The sequence below is a fragment of the Nycticebus coucang genome, chromosome 15 (assembly GCF_027406575.1).
Source record: "Nycticebus coucang isolate mNycCou1 chromosome 15, mNycCou1.pri, whole genome shotgun sequence".
Classification (NCBI taxonomy): Eukaryota; Metazoa; Chordata; class Mammalia; order Primates; family Lorisidae; genus Nycticebus; species Nycticebus coucang.
In genome coordinates, this window is record NC_069794.1 from 72,997,898 (window position 1) to 73,020,457 (window position 22,560).

General features: G+C 44.2%; 2 protein-coding genes and 1 pseudogene across 14 annotated transcripts in view; 1 reads left to right on the plus strand and 2 right to left on the minus strand.

Annotated features, from left to right (window-relative positions):
- Nucleotides 1-1,599: 1,599 nt before the first annotated feature.
- C1QTNF9 (C1q and TNF related 9) lies at nt 1,600-12,852 on the minus strand. Its single transcript, XM_053563471.1, has 4 exons — nt 12,781-12,852; nt 6,145-6,332; nt 3,626-3,688; nt 1,600-2,406 (listed from the first exon to the last, which is right to left on the minus strand). The coding sequence occupies exons 2-4, from the start codon at nt 6,308-6,310 to the stop codon at nt 1,637-1,639; spliced, it is 999 nt and encodes a 332-aa protein (XP_053419446.1). The 5' UTR covers nt 6,311-6,332; nt 12,781-12,852; the 3' UTR covers nt 1,600-1,636.
- LOC128566475 (RNA-binding protein FXR1-like) lies at nt 8,679-9,565 on the plus strand (annotated as a pseudogene).
- Nucleotides 12,853-15,575: 2,723 nt separating the features above from the next.
- The window catches only part of SPATA13 (spermatogenesis associated 13), a 155,524-nt gene continuing 148,539 nt past the window's right edge, over nt 15,576-22,560 (minus strand). For all 13 annotated transcript variants that reach the window (XM_053563189.1, XM_053563191.1, XM_053563192.1 and 10 more), the window contains 2 exons: nt 22,332-22,406; nt 15,576-20,040 (listed from right to left, as the gene is read on the minus strand). In XM_053563189.1, coding sequence (XP_053419164.1) covers nt 19,865-20,040; nt 22,332-22,406 — 251 coding nt within the window. In that variant the 3' untranslated portion in view covers nt 15,576-19,864. The remainder of the gene's footprint in view (nt 20,041-22,331; nt 22,407-22,560) is intronic.

Genomic DNA, 22,560 nt, shown 5'->3' on the forward strand with positions numbered 1-22,560 from the left:
TTATTTCATGGAGTTTGGGCTTCTTTTCCATTGACAGTTGTCTCTGTCCAGAACTGTTTTGTTTTGTTTTTCCTTGCATAACTCATTTAAAAGTTTTAAAAGGTAAATAGTGAAAGAAATATAATGGAATGTCTTCCTTGCTGGGTTTTAGACTTGCCTGGGACCTGACATTTCTTTTTTCCTTCCTATTTCTCCCTTTTCAGATGGAACTGTCTGTTCCACACCTGGCCTACAATCGTATTTTGGAAGAAGATAACTTGTTTGATTTCAAAGAGAAGAGGGGATTTTGTCACAGGTTGAATTACACAATAAGTCTCACCTATAACTGATTTAAATGACTTAGATCAATGATTTTTCAACCAGTGTGCTGGGAAAAATTTTAAAGATCATGAATTAACTTATTTTCAAAAGAAGTTCAAAGCATAGTAATGTATATTCTTTTTATGACTTTTTTTTTGATGAGTATGACTTAAGTGTGCCATGGAAGTTAAACTATAGGTGAGATAAAAAAGGTTGAAAACACTGACTTAGATAATGGGTCTTGGGACTTTGAGATGATGAGAGTTGGATGAGATTTGGGACTTAGACTTGATTCTGAAATGATTACGATGTTTGGGGCCATTGGAATGGGGTAAATGTGTTTTGCCATGGGAAGGAAATCAACTTTGGGAGGCCAGAGGGCAACAGTTATAGGTTGAATTATGTTCCCCAAATCATAAGTTTCTAGCGCATGGTACCTTGTAAACGTGACCTTATTTGAAAATAGAATATTTGCAGATGTAATCAGATCCAAATGGATCATACTGGATTAGGGCTGGCCCTAAACCAATTTGATTGGTATCCTTGTAAAAAGAGGGAAATCTGTACACTGGCAGATGCAGAAGGAAGATGGCCAGGTGAAGACAGAAGCAGAGATCACAGTGATGCTGCCACAAGCCACAGGCTGCCATGGGGGACCAGAAGCTGGCAATATCAAGGAAGGACTGACCTTCAGAAGCCTCAGAGAGAGCATGGCCCTGCCAACATGTTGCTCTCAAACTTCTAGCCTCCAGAAGCGTGAGGGAGTAAAATTCTGTTGTTTAAAGCCACTCAGTTTGTGTACTTTTGTCATCACAAGCCCTGAAAATGCAGACAGATTCAAGCCTGGTAAATTGTTAACAAACATTATTTGTTGTTTTGAATGGCAATTAAAACCTAAATTAGAAGATTAAGAAAGTGTCTACAGCTTTGTAGATTGTTACAGTGTCAGCAGCTTCAAGCAAAACTAAATGGAAAAAACATTTTCCTTTTCTTTCTCCCTAAGGTCCTCCTAAACGTAGATGGGCAGTAAATCTAATATGGCCTCTTAGAGCACTAAAATGAAATCAAAACACTCTTTCCACAAGAAACATACATGCAAAGCATTGTTAAATGATGGGAATGATGGGACTATGAAATACATTATAATAAACAATGCAACTATTTTAAAATTCACTCTTGAAAAGATAGTAAGTTACATAGAAACTGTCTTAGGAATAACTTCCTATTTTCACCTTTTACAATAATTGGAGGAATTAACATAGTAAAATCCTCACGTGACTTCTCACCAAGCTACTCTGCTGGATGATGTGGCAGGGCTGTGTTTCTCCATCGTTAATTAGCTGCTGAACAGCAGGAAGCCTGTGAAGGTTGTGTCATCATCCTCATCAGCAAACAAGCCGTTGAACCTTTCTCCTCCCGTCACCTGCATCCACACCTCGTCCCCAAGCTTCAGCTTCAGGACAATACCACCAGAGGCCTGGTCCTCCGAGCCCATATAACCATCCTTAGTGTGCAGTATTTTCACCCCATTTTTGACCAAAGATACCTGGATATTCCTGGAGAAGACGGTGATGTGGTAGGTGAAGTAATAGACTCCAGCAACGTGGCACACAAACTTCCCCTTTGCTATGTCGTAATGGTTGAATTCATTATAGAGGATTTTATCGAATTTGATGGGTACACCCGAAGAAGGAAACTTGCTCAGCACTGTGAGCCCCACTGTGAAAGCACTTTGGGGCAAGACTGGAGTCTCACCAATTTTCCCTTTTTCTCCTCGATCCCCTTTCCAGCCTCGTATTCCCCGGACTCCTGGCTCACCCTGGGGCCCCACGGGTCCAGCTTCTCCCTTGAGACCGGGCTTTCCCATGGGCCCCACGGGGCCAGGTAAGCCAATTGGGCCCAAAGGCCCAGTGTTGCCCCTCAGGCCTTCTGGACCAGGGGGGCCCACCTCTCCTTTATCCCCCTTCTCTCCAGGAGAACCGGTCTCTCCTTGGACGCCCTTCTCTCCCATGGGACCAGCCAAGCCCTTCGGCCCATGTTTTCCTGGGGGTCCTTTAGAACCTTGATCACCTTTGATGCCTTTTGCTTCAACATTTCCATCTGCTCCTAATAGAGAAAGAGCAAACGGGTAGTTCATGAAACTTTCCCTGAGCAATAACTTTGGTTTTTCTATTTTTGAGCACAGAGTTGCTGAAATGCAAAGCAGCTCACAGGCTGAGGGAATGCTCAGGGTTTGGAGTTCATTGACTCTCAATTTATAGTCCCTGCCCCAATTTAGTTAACTCCTGTCTATTAAATTTGTGCCAAGGCTCACATAAGAAATTACAACTCTTTACCATCTCATCTTTGACAGAAAACACTCTTCAGAGCAGGGAAGAACTGCAGAAGGCCAGTTAATTGACACTCAACTTTGGTCATGTGGCACCTCATAAACACCTCCTCAGGGGAGTGGACACAAAGTCCAGCCTTCAAGCTGGCCCTCATCACTCCGCTGCCCAGTCCAGCCCAGTCCTGCCCACGCTGCTGGTGAGATTGTGGGGTTGTCACTACAGAGGTACCCCTGGGTCCTTCCACGCACACTGGTGAGCAGTGTTTGCAGTGTGGGGTTCTGGGGTTAAATGCCAGACCTTCTGTACATGGGGAGCCAGCAAGCCAGTGGGCCTCTCGCACCTCTGCTCCCTGGGATAATCCTACCACCTGCTGTACAGAGCCCCTGGATTAAGTGAGTCGGACATGCAGAGCACAAATACAAAGGAGCATGGCAGGCATTTGTATTCCAACCCCCTACCTCCCTGCGGGCTGCCGGATCCTCCCTTCCCCTCAGGCACCACGTCCCCATGCAGTTCTCCAGCTGCACTGAGTGACCATCCAGGCTCACCCCTCAGCACTCACACAGGAAAGCAGGATGCAGCAAACCTCGGTCCCCGGGCCAGAGCCAGCCTCCCCCCACTTCTGTATAACCAGAGTGGTCACATATATTTCATGGCAGGTGGAAATCATACAACATTCAAACTTCAGGAGTGGCATACAGCTTCCCTGGAACACAGCCACACTTACTCAGGTGGCACCTAGGGCTACTTTTCATGACAGTGGTGGAGTTGGGCAGCAGTGACAGGGACCATATAGCCCACAAAACCAAACATATTTACTATCAGCCCTTTACAGGAAAAGTTTGCCAATCCCTGCTTCTAGAGAGCAGGAACTGTGCTGCCTGTATCTCTGGAACACGCTCAACACCTCATAAAGGACTTGTTCATAGGAAGCACTTAATGGTTATTGTCAAATCATCCTTGACAGCTCAGATTAGAGCAAGGTAACTTCTAACCTCGTTGTCCTTTCTCCCCACGCATGCCGTCCTTCCCTGGGCTCCCAGGACGCCCTGGTTCTCCTGGATGGAAAAGAAGAAAACAGGCAAAAGCTGAAATCAGCACAACCTCTGACATTCTCCCTTCTGGGCTTGGGAAGGGAGCCCAGGATGGAGGGCTGGTGGTTTTCACACTGTCACCTTCCCATCGTTCACAAGGAGAGTGGAAGACAAGTGCTGCTGGCTTCCTACTAAACCACACCTGACTATGGTTTGCTAACACTGTTTGAGATGTAAGAGAGGTTCTGAAAGGATCTTTCTAGTGCCTTAGAGTGGTGGAAAATGTCACTGATGAAGGTGGCAGAGGAGCCCCAACTGGGACATCAGGAGAGTGAGGTTCTGCAGACCTCGTGCAAGTGTTCATGCTGGGTACAGGTGACTTGGGGTGCCCGATGTCAGCAGATCAGATGTGACTCTGGCCATGGCAGTAGAAGAGCTCACTAGGTCACAAGTCACCCACACTCTGGCCTTTCCCAGAGCAGCAGAGACCCCAAAACTGTAGGCTCACTGGCCTGGCTATGGGGTGATAGGAGGGCTGGGCCAGCTTGCTGGTTCTGAAAGAGGACTGACACAGGCAGATTATGACCCAGGCATCATAAGGGCTGGTCTCTGAGTGGCCCCCGGTACTGTGGGGACTCTGAGTGCATCACCCCAACATCTGCCTCCTCCCTGCTCCCTTTCCTGGCCCATTCCAGAAGTGTCCTCCTCTCCTTTCCTCTGTTCAGTTTCCCTGATTGCTTCTCAGTCCTTCCATGCTCTAACACAGCAGCAACCGTCACGATCACGCAGCCTCAAGTTACAAAGTGTGAACATGGACCCTAGTCGACGAATATGTATGGGTTTCTGAATTTGGGACAGGTGGTGTATGAAAAATGTGTTTACTATAAGACACATAAGAATACATTTTAAGAGAATGAGGTAAAGATAAAGTGAATTTTTAGTGTGAACAATATGATTGAATATGCTACTAAGAAATAACATTTCTTATACATAGTATATATGAACTACATAGAAAATTTATAGATGGCATGTATGCTTCTGAGAAATATGTCACACTTGAAAGAAGGGATACCATTAAGGAAGCAGGAGATTCCACAGGAGAGAAGTACAGAAATTTGGTATTGGACATGTGAGTGTTTGTCTTAGTCCTCTTTATTTTTTTATCTATCATCTGTCTTCTTTTGTGTGTAAAAAATATTTTACAATAAAAGTTAAAAAATTTCAAACCCCATATGTTTAGAAATAAAACAAATACAGACACACCACTGTGGTTCCAGTGGAAGGGTAGAACACTTAATTTCATTAAGACTGAGGTTTTGCTAGAATTTGGACTGGACTTTTTGCTACCTGGAAATAACATAGGTTGAATCAAGACTGGAACAGTGTGGGTTAGCTGGAGGTGTTAGCAGTAGGAGAGAGCTCATAGGGCAGATTTGCAGGGTGATGGTCAAAGAGAATGTCACTTCCTGGTGACCCTCAGCTTCGTCCAGCCCATTCAGTAGACAATTAAGCCACCAAATGCCGTAATCTGAGACATGATAGAAACACCAATGTATCTTTTAAAATGTACATAGATATTTTCTTTTTGTATCTAGATGAATCATTCTGCAATTTTTTTTTTTTTTTTTAAGAGACAGGGTCTCACTGTTGGCTAGGCTGGAGTGCAGTGGTACAATCATAGCTTACTGTAGCCTCAAACTGTTGGGCTGAAGCAATCTTCCTGTCTCAGCTTCTCTATATCTGGGATTCCAGGTGTGTGCCCACACACCTGGCCTCCTTCTGCAAATGTCTTAAGTATGAGACCCTGCTGTCAAGACCAGGGCTCAAGAATGTTACCCAACTCAGGTATCATTTAAAGTCCTGTTTTATAAAAGGCATGGTGAAGAAAGGGCACACACAGACACACACAGACACACACAGGCACAAACATGGAAATCTATTGGCTAATGTGATAGAAACTACTCACAATCCCTGGATTTTTGCAACTCTCTCTCCCAGAGGCTAGATCCTGTCCCCATACCCAAACCCCAGGGTACGGTCTAACATACGTCATCAACACCTAAGCAGCAGCTGTATGGCTTCAGATTCTTGCCCGCTTTTGTACTCTGAGTCTGCGTTAGTCAGCACTAACCCGTCTGCTCTGCAGCCGTCAGAGCTCTCTGTTAGCCTTCTGCTGCCAAAGCTCCACCCTGAATCTGTGGCCTGGAGCAGGGGAATCTATGACATCATGGACTATTGAGAGTGTCCTGTGGCTAACAAGTGGGGAGGAGAAGGCCCCCAAGGGCAAGGGTGTGTCGGTGGTGTCCTGTGCCCTGTGCCTGACCCCAGCTCCTGGCATGGAGCAGGCCCTCAGTGTGTTTGCTGGGCAGATGGTAGATGGATGAGGTGTGAGTAAATAGGCAGAAAACTCCACGGATGATGAATGCGTGTATGAGATAAAAGGAGTGAAGCAGGCAGGTGCGGGTACCTGCATCCCCTACCTGCATCCCCTTTGTCACCCTTTGCTCCATCTCTTCCATCTCTTCCAGGCAGACCATTGTGACCAGGATTCCCAGGGATGCCAGAGTGTCCCTGCCTGCATGTGTCCTGTGAGTTTATGTTCCCAGAGCAAATTCCAACAGCAAGCAGGAGCCACCAGATCTTCATGGTTCAGATGACACACTCTGAACTGAAAGAGGGAAACGAACTGAGAGGAGAAAACTTCATTGCTGGGGCTGTGGACACAGCCTCTATTCTTTGCAGTGTGAAGTGGACATTCCCCTGCCGTGGGGGAAGTCCCCTGCCATTGACCCACAGCTGGTCAGACCTGGATAGAATGGTCAGGGCCAGGTGTGGGGAGCAATCTGGTAGCAGATTACATCAGAAGACCATTGTCCTTGGAAGGTAACACATGTGATCAAGACCACTCTTAGTCCCAGCTACTTGAGAGGCTAAGGCAAGAGAACCAACTGAACCCAGGAATTTGAGGTTGCTGTGAGCTATGACACCACAGCACTCTAGCCTGGGCGACAGAATGAGATGCTGTCTAAAAAAAAATTAAAAAATAAAAAGACCACTCTTAATGGTGAATGATTAATAAAAAAGCCAAGCTTAAAGTCAGGATACTCTTCCATTTACCTTCTTATCTTGGGCAAACCACTTTTCTGAGCCAGAGAAGAGAAGAATGCTTACTTATCTTACGCAACCGTTGTAAATACCAATCTGATCACAACATGCGTGAAAGCACGTTGTAAGGCAAACACAGAATTACCGTCTGATCTAGCGATGCCACTTCTAGGCACATACCCAAAAGAACTGAAGTGGGGACTTGAACAAAACTCCACTGGTCACAGCAGCAGCTTTTGCAACAGCAACCCAAGTACCCATCAGTGAACAAATGGGTCAGTTAAATATGGTGTAGCTATACAATGGAATATTATTCAGCCTTAAATAGGAAAGAGGTTCTGACACATGCCACAACATGGATGATCTTAAGGACATTATGCTGAGTGAAGTAAGCCATTCACAAAAAGACAGGCCTGTATGATTTCACTTATGTGAGGTTTCGAAAGTAGTCAGACTCATAGAAAAAGTAGGTTGGTGGCTGCCAAGGGTTGTGGGGAGATGGAAATAGGAGTTGTTTAATGTGTGCTGGGTTTCAGTTGGGAAAGATGAAAATTTCTAGAACTAGGCAGTGTTGATGGCTACAAAACCATGTGGAAATATTTGATGCCACTGAACTGTACATTTAAAATGGTTAAAGTGGCAGATTTTATGTTATATACTACATATATTTTAACAATATTAAAAAATTAAAATAAAAAAATAGTAAAGCATTCCAAGCATCCTTATTGTGTTTGCATGCAGTCTTTAAGGTACTGTTTTATAAAAGGCATGGTGAAGCTTGGCACCTATAGCTCAAGCAGCTAAGGCACCAGCCACATTCATTAGAGCTGGCAGATTCGAATCCAGCCCAGGCCTGCCAAACAACAATGACAACTACAACCAAAAAATAGCCGGGCATTGTGGTGGGTGCCTGTAGTCCCAGCTACTTGGGAGGCTGACGCAGGAGAATTGCTTAAGCCCAAGAGTTGGAGATTGCTGCGAGCTGTGGTGCCACAGCACTCTACCCAGGGTGACAGCTTGAGGCTCTGTCTCAAAAAATAAATAAAAATAAAAGGCATGGTGAAGAAGGGCACACACAGACACACAGGCGCAGACATAGAAGTCCCCATCCTCTTGGTTTGGGAGAAGGGCATTTGAAGTCCTTTCTTCTATAAACACTATCTCCCACACACACACACTTTTAATTTATATTCTAATCTGATCAGGGACTAAACAAAGAGATCTGGGGAGAGTTTCAGAGGGAGCAGCATGTGCAAGACCTTAAAGGAATAGAAATATGAAACTTGGTTTGTAGGACCTACCTCTCATTAAGGGGTGGGCACATAGCCCCATGTTCCTCTCAGCCATGGCACCTGTCCTAACAGGAGTTTATGTTTGTCAGTGGTTTTATTTCCTCATCATTGTATTCCCAGGACTCAATATTAAACCTAGGTATAGTAGGTTGGATCAAATACTAGTCAAATGGAATGAATGTATCATGGTAGATAGCTTAGGAGTTAAGTAAGAAAAAAAGCATATGAAAACATGGGTTGTTTTAACTGGTGAAATGGGAGGGTAAATCTGACATCCCTTTGGAAAGTTAAACAACAGTATACATCTATATCTTTGAGCCAATAATCCCATCCCTAAAATTCTTCTTAAAATTCCAAAATTTGTGTGCAAAAGATATTAACTACAGCATTATCTATAACAGTGGAAAAGTGCACATTGTATAATGTGTAACACTCTGGAGAGGTTTAGCAAGTAAAATAGTATATAACTACTAACTACTGACATAATTTTGAAAGTCATGTAGAAATATGGGAAAGATATATGTTGTGTTGAATTTTAAAATATAGACCAAGATGTCATGCACATTAAGAATGTAGCTATGTATATCTGCATAGTAACAAAAACTAGAAGTGGGCTGATGGTGGAGGTTCATGGCTCCAACAGGGCTTTCTACAAGGGATTTATTAAAGATTTTCATGAAGACTCCCCTCACAGTTGTTTTTGAAAATAATTGGCAGCCAGAACACCAGGTTCCATTTAATGAAGGTAGATTACCACCACCACCTGATATAAAAAAAGCAATCAGTGTAGGAGATGAAGTCGAGGTATATTCAAGAGCAAATGGAGACCAAGAACCATGTGGATGGTGGTTGGCTAAAGTTTGGATGATGAAAGGAGAATTTTATGTCATTGAATATGCTGCTTGTGATGCTACTGACAATGAAATAGTCACATTTGAACGACTTCGGCCTGTCAATCAAAATAAAACTGTCAAAAATAATACCTTCTTTAAGTGCACGGTGGATGCTCCAGAGGATTTGAGAGAGGCGTGTGCTAATGAAAATGTTCATAAAGATTTTAAGAAGGCAGTAGGAGCATGCAGATTTTTTACCACCCAGAAACTACACAGCTAATGATACTGTCTGCCAGTGAAGCAACCGTGAAGGGGGTAAATATTTTAAGTGACATGCATTTGCAAAGTATTTGTACAAAGTTGATGCTAATGTCCAGAAATGAACAGGCCACTAAGCATTTAGAATGCACAAAACAACTTGCAGCAGCTTTTCATGAGGAATTTGTTGTGAGAGAAGATTTAATGGGTCTGGCGATAGGAATGTACGGTAGTTCAGCAGCAAGCTAGGAAAGTTCCTGGAGTTACCACTATTGAGTTAGATGAAGATACTGAAACATTTAGAATTTACGGAGAGATTGCTGATGCTGTAAAAAAAAGCTAGAGGATTTTGGGAATTTGTGGAGGATTTTATTCAGGTTCCTAGGAATCTTGTTGGTAAGTACTTCTACTAAGTGTTAAATAAGTGAAATGTTGTTTAAGTTACATATAATCGCTTCTACACTTACGTGGGACATTTAGATAGCAATATTTATTTTAATTTGGGGGTAATACTATTTTATGTGACTTGTACGTCATTATTGTCCTATGTTAAAAGTAAAGATGTTTTCTTCTGTACAGGGTGGCCTTCACTAATAAAACCAATGATTTTTATAAGGAAAAAAACTAGAAGAGAATATATGCACAGGAACATGGTCGCTGTAGAATTATGGGGTTATGAGAGTTTTTCCTTTTAAAAAAAATGCGTTTTTACAATACCTCTATTATACATTACTAGAGAGACACCTTTTGAAACCAGCGAGATTCTCTATCATCCAAAGGACTATATCGCCATCTGATGGACATCTTGCAGGGTGCAGCCTAATGCAAATAGAGTATTTTTGGAAAAGGAAGCGCAGCTGTTTCCCTTAGAAGTCACAACCTCACTCCACTTCAGGAAATTGAGATTTCTGAGAGAAAAAATTCCGTGAACAATCTAGGCCAGCCTCCTTTGTTTAACTCAGAAGTGACTGGTAGCCATCAAATCTAAATTCCACCAACCAAGTTCCATTCTTTTCCTTTTTCTACTTTTAGAACACGCTCTACAACAATTATTCCAGCAACAAAAAGATCCCAGGATCATAAAGGTGTCGACTTAACTAGAAAAGAGCCAGCATAAAAGCAGACATTTATCCTTCTATAATTCCTTCCCTAGTTTTGCATGCTTGATGTATCTAGATATCTAGAGTCTATCTAGCTTGCTGCTAAAACATGGCAACATCCTTCAACAAATGATTTTGATTAAGCAAACACAGTTTGCTTCCAAATCAATAGTAAGACAAGTTGTGGCACTTTCTAATAAGAAAATATGGAAGACTTACACCTCAATGTAGAACACTGAGGGCTTGGGCTAGGAATATAGTAGAAATAATACCAATGTTATTTATTTATTTATTTATTTATTTGAGACAGAGTCTCACTATGTTGCCCTTGGTAGAGTGCCATGGCATCACAGCTCACAGCTCACAGCAACCTCAAACTCCTGGGCTTAAGCAATTCTCTTGCCTCCCAAGCAGCTGGGACTACAGGTACCACCACCATGCCCAGCTATTTTGTTGTTGTTGTTGCAGTTGTATAGCTGGTCTGGGCCAGGTTTAAACCCACCACCATTGATGTATGTGGCTGGCGCAGAGCCACCAACGTTATTTTGAAAAATAAAAAATTCTATTTATACCTCTCACAAAGCTATGAGGTGGACTCTCTGTTATATTGTTCAGAGTTTAAGTCCTGTGTCGGATCTTTCTCTAGAAGGCACAAGATCTAGGATCCTCTCCTGCCTCCCTCCTTTCATTCCTTCCTCTACTTTTCCCTGAGACCCTGCCACCCCAACCCCACTTGTTCTCCACACCATGCCTAAACTAGTGATCACTTAGTAGGAACCACCCTGGGTTTGAGCTTTTGGTAAGACTGCATCTTTCCATTTTCTTGTTTCAAGACTTCAGGTTAAATATTATTCGAATGAATGAATGCAAGAAATGTTAGCCTGGTTCCAACTGTGTGTGGCTTATCACTTGGTACCCTGTGATACTAAGGTGGCTGGGTATCCAATTGGACCCTTGTCAATGCTTTTGGTGGAGATCACTAGTTACCTCCAACACCCCTTCTCACCTTATTTGGTGGTATTAGAAATTTTGGCTGCCCACGGTAGACCATACCTCCCGGTGTCTCTTGCAACCTGGATATAACCCTGAAACTACATTATAGGCTATGGGGATGAGCAAAAGTGAGGTGTACAGTTGTGGACTATAAAGGGAAAGGGTGTGACTTTCCTGGGCCCTTTCCCTCTTCCTGTGTCAAGATGTGCACAGAGTGGGGATCTTTTGAACTCCTTAAAGGGGGACAACAGTTGGGGAGAGAAAATCCACAGACCAGACCTGCCCTCCCAGCCCAGCTTTGGCATGAGAGCATGGGAGAGAAACAGACTTCTAATTTGCTTCTGCTATCTTTATTTGGGCATCTGCTGCCCAAGGCAAGGCTGTGCCATCAGAAGTGAGGAGGGCCTGTGGACAGCTGAGGTTAGTCAGCCCAGGAATCAGAGCTGCTAAGGACTCACTGGGCATTTGACCCTTTAGATCACATATCTAAAAATTGACAATAGTCGCTACCTTAGATGGTCGAAACAATCACTACGAAGGCATAGAGAATAGCTGAAGACATGCTCCAGCCCGCTGGGATCTCACAAGTCTAATGTACTGACCTGGGAGCAGCAAAGTGACACAGACTGCAAATGACTTTGGAGTAATGTTTTGTCCCAAATAAAATAGTTTCTTATTTAGTCAGCTTATTTCTGGGTTGTTCTCCTATGCTTTAACTGCAGCACTATCTATGAAGGTGGAAAAGTGCACACTCTATAATGTGTAACAGACATTCTAATGTGTAACAGTCAAGAACAGGTTAGCAAGTACAATAGCATCTAATTCCCTCACTACTGAATCTCTTGGTAAAGGGTCAGCACCCTCCTGATCTTCTCCAAGAAAGTCAGGTACCTGCCAAGGTTAAGAGCTAGCACTCTTCAGGATTCCTAATTCCCCAAATACTAGGATTTAATACAGACCTGCCGCAAACCAGGGTCTCTGAATCTCTGAGCCTCAGATTCCTTGTGCATAAAATGCAAAGGATGAACTGATGGCCTGCCAGACTTGACAGCCTCAGAATCCCAGAATCCAAATATCTCTAAGTCGTCCTCACTGAAGGTCTTTCCTGCCACACGTTCTCCCTGCACACTTCACACATTTCTTCTTCCTTATATAGAGAGGGGTTTTGTACTGCATTGTGTAAATTAGCATAGCTATAAATTTTAAAATGTACATATTGAAGTCTGTGCAAAATAATCTCCAAATGTCTCTAGAAAACTTTCTATAGGGTCTGTTATTCTTGTGAGGTATTCTATGATTTTTATTCCTCCTGCCAGACAGTTGGCAGAGTTCTGGCAGAATAATTTCAAAATCCGCATTTATCTCCTGTTTAGCCTCTACCTCAAGAATGAGTTTTGGAACCTATCCAAAACTCTATAGACATCTATTTTGCAAATAATTAACCAGGATTATCCTGCATGGATACTCCAAGAACTGTTTTAGAACCTACATGCCTTAAATGGCATTTTAAAGAAATGTTTACCCAATGCACTTACCTGAACCCTAGGGCTGGAGGCTGTACCCAGGTACTGTGCACACCAGGAATCAAGGGCAAACTAAACAAAACCACACCTTCCTGCTGTACAATTCTCTAGTGGATGTATCTGCAAAACAGCAGGAAGGGGAGGGGACAGAGGAAGGCACACGCTGTCTTGCAAGACCTTCAAGAATCACAGCAAAATTGAGTCGGGTAGCGTCTTCTACCAGCGCCATTTAATTTAGAAAACTCAGCTCCTTTTTAATAAAATGAGGGAACTCAAGGTTCCCTCTATCTTCCACACTCCATTTTCAGTGGAGTGTGAAGGATGGAGTCCCCATGGCAGGTGTCTTTCTCAAAGTGATTTTTGTGCCTTTCCCTGGCAGTTTTTCAGCTGACCTTGGGGCAATTATGGGCAATAGAACAAGTGAAGACTAGTGTTAGTGGCCAGGTCTCATCTGAATCCTGGACTCTTGGATTGCTATCACTAAATTAGATATTCAAACTTCTGTGTAATTGCTTTTGATTTTCGCCATTTGAGTATTTAGGATTTAGTGCCCATTCCCCCCTCCCGCCCCCCCCCCCCCACACACACATGCACCTGCCTGTCACTGAGAACATGGTGAAATCATTTGTTCAATGCCCTGAATCATGACTCTTAACTAACTTTTCCTTGTAGGAGTATAAACATTTACCTAAGACTTAGATAGCTTCAAGAATATAAATGTTCCCAACACTTTCCCTGAGGTGCATAGGAGAACCCAGTTGACCCACATGGGGAATGGAGCCCCCTTGGCAGAGCTCCCCGTCCCCAACTTATCTGCTTCAGTTTCCTTATCAGCACAGTGGCCAGAACAATGCTGGGTGGGCGGAGGGTGTGAATTCACATAGCATAAATCAAGCCAAGATCTGGTCTCTCTGGTCATGCCATTGCTGCCTTTGCCTTGGGGGCCACTCACAGATCTCTGCAGTCCCTGAGTAGCAGATGGCATCTGGCCGACTTCCCTCCATGCCCATGCCACCTCATCTCTGACACCCTCCATCCTAGGCATCTCCCCATCCACTCCCTGCCTGTTCCATCAGGGCTGCCCAGGCGCCCTGGCCTCAACCTAGTGGGTGCACTCCAATCCACATGTCCAGCCCTGGCCTTGCTCCAGAGTGCCCCACTGCCTTTAACTACCTTCCACGGGACAGCCACCACTACCCAACTGGGGCCTCCACCAGTCCCTGCCACTTAGTTCTGAGGCAGTTGGTGGTACGCCCAACTCCGCACTGCCCACTACAGAGCTTGTGGCCGCTGTTTCCCTGACCTTCCATTCCAGCCGCAGGGAGAGTCCGAGTGACCAGAATCCCCAACAGCCTGGTTTTGCAACACCCCAAACCCTGTGAGGTCTGCCCCCAGAATCCTGCTGGGGTCTTGGGTCCTGTGTAAAGTTGACTCAGGAGCTGGAACCTTAGGCCCACATCCTTACCTGGACCCAGTTCTCTGATGCTACACATCTCATGGCACCACTGTCTGTCCTCCTTTGGAGGACGCACACATTTCAACTCAGTCTCTCCAGGGCACAGAATAGGTGGCTAATACGCATTCATTCATCTTCTTCACAACTATTCTAGATGAAAAATGCCATTGCAGGCCAGGTGTGGTGGCTCATACCCATTGTCCTATCACTCTGGGAAGCTGAGATGGGAACTTCAGTTTAGGAGTTCGAGACCAGCCTGAGCAGGCCTGTCTCTGAAAAATAGCCAGGAGTTGTGGTAGGTGCCTATAGTCCCAGTTACTGAGGTGGCTGAGGCAAGAGGATGGCTTGAGCCCAAGAGTTTGAGGTTGCTGTGAGCTGTGACACCACAGCACTCCACCAAGGGTGACAAAGTAAGACTGTCTCCAAAAAAAAAAAAAAAAAATCACTGTACTCTTTACTTCACTCCTTCCTGTCCGTGGTACCACTTTGAACCACATTTGGGTTCTGGGGCTCTCACCCTCTTCCCCACCTAAGCTGACCCCCTCAATGCAGCTTCATAAGGGGTGAACAGATCTCTCTGACTCTGGGAAGTAGGCGGATGTTAGGAGAAAACAAAAACTGGGGAGTAGCCACTTGGCAATCTTTATAGGAACTCTTTTCTGATTAGTCACAACAAACAATGGGCTATTGACTTGGCTTTTCTGAGCTGTTAATTAGAGAAGGAAATTCTTATCTGCCCCACCCCACCCAATGGGGTGAAGAGGGTCTGGTGGGCAGCTGTGGAGTGCAAGGGGCACACATAGAATACAAAGTCTGTTCATCTACTCTCCATCCCTTACAAAAGCTGCCAAATGGGACTGCTCACTTCCTGTGTCACTTAGGTGTCTTACTCTAAAGTTTAGTGATGGTTTTTCAAGTCAAGTTGCCTGTCTAAGCTCCCTGCAGTTTTTTCTCCCACACCTCCTTAGTGGTTTGAGGGAGCTCTTAGATGGATGAATGGTCACTGCAAATCCCAGAAACCCTCCCAACACTGGCACTCACTAATCACTTTTTTTTTGAGACAGTGTCTCAAGCTGTGGCCCTGGGTGGAGTGCTATGGCATCACAGCTCACAGCAACCTCAAACTCTTGGGTTCAAGCAATTCTCTTGCCTCAACATCCCAAGTAGCTGGGACTACAGGCGCCCGCCACAATGCCCGGCTATTTTTGGTTGCACTTGTCATTGTTACTTAGCAGACCCTGGCTGGGCTCAAACCCACCAGCCTCAGTGTATGTGACCACACTGGTGCTTTGGGCACCGCCAACTTAGCTTTTAAATCTATTTTGCTATTCATGATGCAGTACTAGAACAGTTTGGCAAATTAATTTTAATACATAATACAAAACAACAAATATAGATTCACAGCATTTACAAGAAATCATTCAAATAGCATTGTATTTTTTTTTTTTTTACAAAAAGCTTCATTTGACAAAAATACATATCAAGTTAAAGCAATCTTGTACACCATACTTCAGCTGTCCACAGCAAATTCATCAGTTTGGAGGCCATCGTTGGAATTACACAGAGAACATCACCTTGAGGTTGATGAGTTAAAAGGCTGCCAAAGGCCTTGCAAAGTAGGTAAGCAAGTCATACAAAATGCATGCTAATATTTACAAAAAAGACCAGAATTAAATTACAGAATCAGTTCAAAGTATTTTCTAAGCACAAAACGTGGCTGCCTATGTGATAGCTCGCGGCAATCATGAACAGTGTGCTGCTGCTTTGTGAACTTCATCAAGGATTTCAGCTTCTGCTTGTCTTCCTTCAGCATCAGCCACTTTCCACTTACTTTTTTCAAAGCTTTTGAACTCTACTTTCATTGCATTCTGGAAACAACAGCCACTAGCCAAAGGAAATTTTAACAGAGAGAACAATTGGTGGTTAAGCTTATCATAGGGAAAACTGGTCTGTTAGCAGTTTGACCTAGAAGTTGATTTGTGGCCAGTATCCCTGGCCTCTGAGCCACTGATGGACATTAGTAAGAGGGGCCTTTCATGTTTCTCTTCTCTTTGATGAAATAATAATGCAGAAATACTCATCGGGCTCTTCTTTTCTGGCTAGGAAACATGTTGATTTGTATTGAGGAATACCAGGAATTTAGGTGTGTGGAGTTTTCTGGATCACCTGGCTTTTCTAAAAGATTTCTATCGTGAACCAATTTTGAATTAAATGAACTTCTGCATTGTGACCAGATAACAGAAATGTAAAAGGTGGGGATTTCCTGAACAGGCATGGTGTTACGTCTTTGTCTGGATTAGTTATAAAAGGCCTGACAATATTCAGAAATAGCACCGAGATGGCAGTAAAATGTTTTCAACTACAAAATTCATCTACCAATGGGAAGCAAAAATCTGATCTAATGGAAACAATCTATGCAGATGGTGTCCCAGGAAAGCTCTGGCAAATTGCTGCCACCTTCTTTCCAGTTTGTAGGCCAAAGATAAAGAACACTATTACTCTAAGATTTCACAAATACCCTATTTTATAATTGGTCATAGGATTGTTATACATTTTAGGGGTGATCAAAATTGAGAAGGATGTTTTTGGTCAAAGGCCATTTCAACTGTCTTTCAGCAAAATTGACAAATTCTAAAACATGAAAGATTCAGTTTAGGTGAAATTCATCCAAATAGTGCATCACCTTTTCTCTTCATTTTTTTATTATTATTTTTTTTTTTTGCTCACTCACATAATTTAAATGAAAAGTCAAAAAGGCAGACAGACAGGAGGGAGCAAGACTCCCAGTGAAATTCCCACACAAGTCACCGAGGAGGCTCTTTGTTATTTCCTTTTCTTTCCAAGTGGAACATGTCACTTAAATCAAGAAGGAAGTTGGAGAAGCCAAAAATGAGAATACCTGAGCCTTCCATTCTTTGAAGAACTCAGGTATTTGTTAATAAAACCCAAGCTAGATGTATGGTTTCAAGAAATCTTTTATCCTTTTAAAAATACATTAGCAGTTTTCAAAATCGCCTGAAAATCGGAGGTCCTACTTGGACTGATATTTGATTGAGTGACTCTCACACTGTCTATGACTGACTGGGGCAGCCTCAGGACTAGAGCCGAACCAGACAAAAGCAGGTCCTGGTATTCGTGACTCTGCTAGGAAGTCTATAGCAGTAGGTGGGAACCGGAAGTTAGGGCTCAGCTGGGAAATAAATTAGGACTGGCCACAGAATTGGAAGCCATTTCTTCATTACCCATGAGTGGATTATTAGGAGGAAATGGAAGCTCTAAGGGTGACTGGATCCTCACTGAAAATGTAACATAAGCAGGTGGCACCTGTGGCTCAAGGAGTATAGGGCGCCAGCTCCATATAGGAGGTGGTGGGTTCAAGCCCAGCCCCGGCCAAAACTGTGGGAGGGTGGGGGCTAAGAAGTAAAACTGTCTCTTTGAGCGGTGCCTGTGGCTCAGTGGGTAGGGCACCAGTCTCATATACCAAGGGTGACGGGTTGGAACCTGGCCCCGGCCAGCTAAAACAGCAGTGGCAAATGTAACAAAAATAGCTGGGCGTTGTGGCGGGTGCCTGTTGTCCCAGGTACTCGGGAGGCAGAGGCAAGATTCACCCTAGCCCAAGAGCTGCAGGTTGCTGTAAGCTCTACTAAGGGCAATAAAGTGAGACTATGTCTCAAAAAAAAAAAAAAGAAAATGTAACATAAGCAAATGAGTCTCTTCACTTCCTTAAAGCAACTCTCATATTACATTAAAAAAAAATTGTTCAAAATTGCTGTACATACAAATGACTCTATTTAGAACAGAGACTGTACCCCCACACAGTTATTGCTGAGATGTCCAGGAAAAGCTCAGTTTCCAAAATATATCACTGTATTTTGTTAGTAAAAATGTCAGTTATATACATACAACTAATGTTGAAATGTCTATTTGAGAAGGAAACACACAAATACCCAGGCTCACGCCATAGCACCTCCCAGAATGTTTCCTACAGGACCAACTTCTATTTCAGGGCACGCAGGGTGAAGGTCCGCAGGAGCAACCCTGGGACCATCAGCTGTGCGGCACCGCAATCCCTCAGCCATGCTGCCCACAGGCCAGCATGCCAAGGTGGCAGAATAGGGCTGTGAACAGTCAGGGAACGCTCTAAGGGTTTGTTTTCTCACTGTGCGATGTCACCCCCTTAATCACTCTCGACATAGGGGAAGACTGGGGAGCAGGGAGAACACGCAGCTGGGAGACTGAAGATGACAGCCTTGCTTTTGACATCACAGATTTGTTTATTCTCAAGCATGGTCTACTAGGAAAAAGAACTTTGCAAGAGTGGTACTCAAAAACGAGCTTTTCAAACAGAAGTCCCTAGGCTGCATATCCAGGGCACTGAGTAGGTTAAAATGGCAGCTCTCCTGTGGAGCCTGTCTTCTCCAGACTTAGCCAAAATTTATTCTCATCAAAATACACAACGTATCTGCAGGTTATCAGCCTGTGTGGCCTTCGTTAAAAAAAAAAAAAAAAAAAAAAAGACTGCTATCTCTGAGTCTTGATAGTTTGTTAAGGTCTCTTTTATAAAGAATTAGCCATCAGAAATCTATCAACATTCTCCTGGTGGCACAGTTATGTGCTGTGTGACAATGGCGGCTTCAAATCTCCAGGAAGCAGGATTGCTCTGCTCTTCATGTTTTCTCCACCGAAGGTACGTGTCTTTATAATTTCCTTACAATTTGGTGAGGACGTGTGGAACACTGCAAGGGTGCCCTTTGAGAATGCCTTCCAACCAGCCTGTTGTCATATTCACTTATCATCAAAATCAGAATTGGCTTCATATCACAAAAGGTTATTGGAATGGCAGGGTTTCCTATGTCATGGCATGTGGGCAGGACTTCTGCTCGTGGAGTTACTCAAGGCAGGAGAGGGCCTGACCTAAGGACAAGCCCCACACTCAGTAGGTTTCTCCTGCTTTGGGTTGAAAGCAGCAGTATCTCAAGGATGTTTGGGTCAGTCTCCATAGCAGACCGTGCTGCCAGGCAACAGTCACATCATTGTCTTCTCCCCTTTGCTTGTAAGGAAGAGAGATCTAGCGAGGCAAAGGCTGCACTACCATTTTGCGACTGCTGCGGACGCCAAAGAATACCACGGGCATCTCACAACAGCAGCAGGTTCCCCAACACTGGGAAAGGAGAGAGAGCTCACCTTCCAGGGGTGCCCAGCCACGTGCTAATAAGAGACAGCGTGGGACCAACCCTGTCTCTATGACTCCCTTCGAATGCAAAAGGGATCTTCTAATCTAGTCCCTGCTTAGGAGCTGAAAATCTCTCAATGCCTGTGCTGAGCTGTAGCAGGAGCTTGCCATCCCTAACAGGCCAGACTCGCTAGAGCCACTGGCTCAGTGCTCCCTTGAGTCTTGGCCACCTCACAGCAGGTTGCAGGGTGAGGGGCTCTCATGAAGGATAAAGCTGAGCATCACGACTTTCCATGAAGGCAGCCGGGTCTCTGAAGATGGAAGGTGAGTCCAAGTCCTTCTCTCCTTCATTGATCCCTGAAAGATTTCAGCATGGGGTCCCAGGAACTTTCCTTGGATTTAAGCATAGGAGAGACAGAAATGGTTCCCTCTTGACACTTGCTTTGTTGGACTATGGCCCTCCATTTTCACTTCCGAAAAGGGGTGAGTTTGTGGAATGTGTGCCAGAAGAGCGAGGGCTTCCTCTTGGGCTCTGCCAGGGCAAACACGTGCTGCTGGGGGACACTGGGGGGCACTGTGACATGGCGCTGCTGGAGTGGGTGCAAGCCCTGGTGTGGTGGGGCCACAGGGCATCCACTGTAGCCTAATTCAGAAGGGGAGAAAGACAGAACAGGGTCTGAGGGTCACTTATTAACCAAAAAGGAAAAGAAAAGTGATAAGACTCAAAGTTCTTCACTAATTCTTAATTCACGTTAACCAAAAAGAACATCTGGTAGCTAAATGAGAAACACTATATTCAGATACTGTGTGTGGAACTTGAATCCCTCCAGAAACCCTCCAAGGAGGTTGCCATTACCCTAAATTGAGAGGGAAGGAAACTGATAGCCACAAAGGTTATGTGGATCATCCACGGCAATGCCGCCGTTAAGTGGCAGGATTAGAAACTCACTAGGGAGAGAAACAACGAAATGAATGCTTTAAATGAAAACCTGGAGCTTGGATGCCCCGGCCCAAATCTCTGCCACTTACTACCTGTGATTATTGGAGAAATCTGAGAAAATTCGATTTCTCTGTGCCTCAGGTGCCTGATCTCTAAAGTGGGAGTCGTAATACCTGTCAGGCTGCTGTAAGAATTAAATGAGTTACAAGAAGTGCTTAGAACCATGTCCCTGATACTTAGTCAAAACTCTAGTCAAAACTGTCTCATTAGAGTAGGCATTTTTGACAGTCTTTCTGTCTCCCAGGTTGAAGTGCAGAGGCATCATCATAGCTCACTGCAGCCTTGACTCTTCCTGGGCTCAAGTGAGCCTCCTGGCCCAGCCTCCCAAAGCGCCAGGATTACAAGTGTGAACCACTGTGCCTGGCCCAGAGTAGGCATTTTAAATCTGTGCAGAGGTGATGTAAATGGTTTATTAAAATCAGCTATTAGATCAAAAGGTAACTATGTAAGTCAGTGTGACGTGATATAAGGGAGTGCTTGAGAGGCGGGCAGGACTTGACTCAGAATCTACCCCTGGCCCTGACTTCCCATAACACTTTCCTTATCCTCTAGGGAGACAGGAAGAAAGAAATAAGATAGGCCACTTAGAGTGCCACATCTTGCAGCCGCCCATCATCATCAATATTCACTCCATTCTTCAGAGCCTAGCTGCTGGATGAGAGACTTACAAGATGTAGAAACCAGTAACATCTAACTATCTGATAGTTACTGGTCACCTGCCATTAACAGTGGAGACACCCACATACCCACACCTGCATACATAGGAATAAAATTTTTTTCCTCTGCCTTCGAAATATTTATAATTTAGTGGGGGGAAAATATTCTGCATCTGTGGCTCAGCTCCTGTAGCACAGTGGTTACAGTGCCATCCACATACACAGAGGCTGCTGGGTTTGAGCCTGGCTAGGGCTAGCTAAACAACAATGACAACTGCAACAAAAAATAGCTGAACATTGTGACAGGTGCCTGTAGTCCCAGCTACTTGGGAGGATGAGGCAAGAGAATCACTTAAGCCCAAGAGTTTGAGGTTGCTATGAGCTGTGACGCCACAGCACTCTACTGAGGGTGAGACAGAGAGACTCTATCTCAAAAAAAAAAAAAAAAAAAAAAAAAAAATTTTGCATCTGTGTAGGAAAGTAGGGGAATGCTCAGAGTCATTTTGGCAATGGATTCTTCTTGGCCTGTTAGATGATGGCCTGTCATAGTCCTGGGATTAACAGGACCTTACTTTTGTATTTTTAGTTAGGAAAATATTGAATGGAATATGTTTGGTAAATCACTTTTAGAGTAGAAAGCTGATTATTTGAAAAAAGTTTTTAAGAATGCAATGCACATTTTTGGAATAAACATCCCTATTACTGAATTCCTGTTGGGCTAGATCATTTCTGTCATCTGCATTGTTAAAAATCTTTGAGCACTAGGACCCCTGGGTATGTGGCCTGAGCACTGAATTCTAATGTGCACAGCAGACAGTGAGTCACTGCTTTAAATAAGCTCCTGTGTCGCCTGATGTGCTCAACTTCCTTAGATCTTTTTTCTTAACCTATATGAGAATGCAGCCAGCCTAAAGTTAACAAGCAGGCTGGGGTTGGCAATTTCCTCCTCTCACACCCAAGATGCAAGAGTCCTTGGTTTGGTTCGGGCTGATGCCATGTGTGACACTATAGTCCCTTGGGGGTGGGTGGTCTGCAACCCTTCTCTGTATCACCTCCAAAGACCTCTCCTATGCCCACTCTCCAAACGGAGCCAACACTGATACACATCTAAAGCCGGGTATAGGCTGACTTTCAGCTGTCCACTATTTCAAATGTGCCCTTTGAGTTTTAAGTCACACTTCTCTCCTTTGCTCAGAGCTGGTCACAGGCTAACAACTTCCCCCATTTTCACCGGAATACCCATATACATGAAGGAGACGAAGCCTTCTCAAATCTCACCTTTTGACTTCCCTTGTCCTGCCTTTTGAGCATTTGACATGGCGAGTTTCTTCTGATTTTCTGAAATTTCCATTCCTGAAATTAGAGACAAAGGTGACATATGTTCAGAGCTAGTGAATACATTTTGGAATACAACTTGCACCACAACCCCTATCAGCACTGCCATGTTCACCACCACCTGAGGGAAAGAACCTTGATACTCAAAGAAGCATGAGAGGCTAAAGATTAG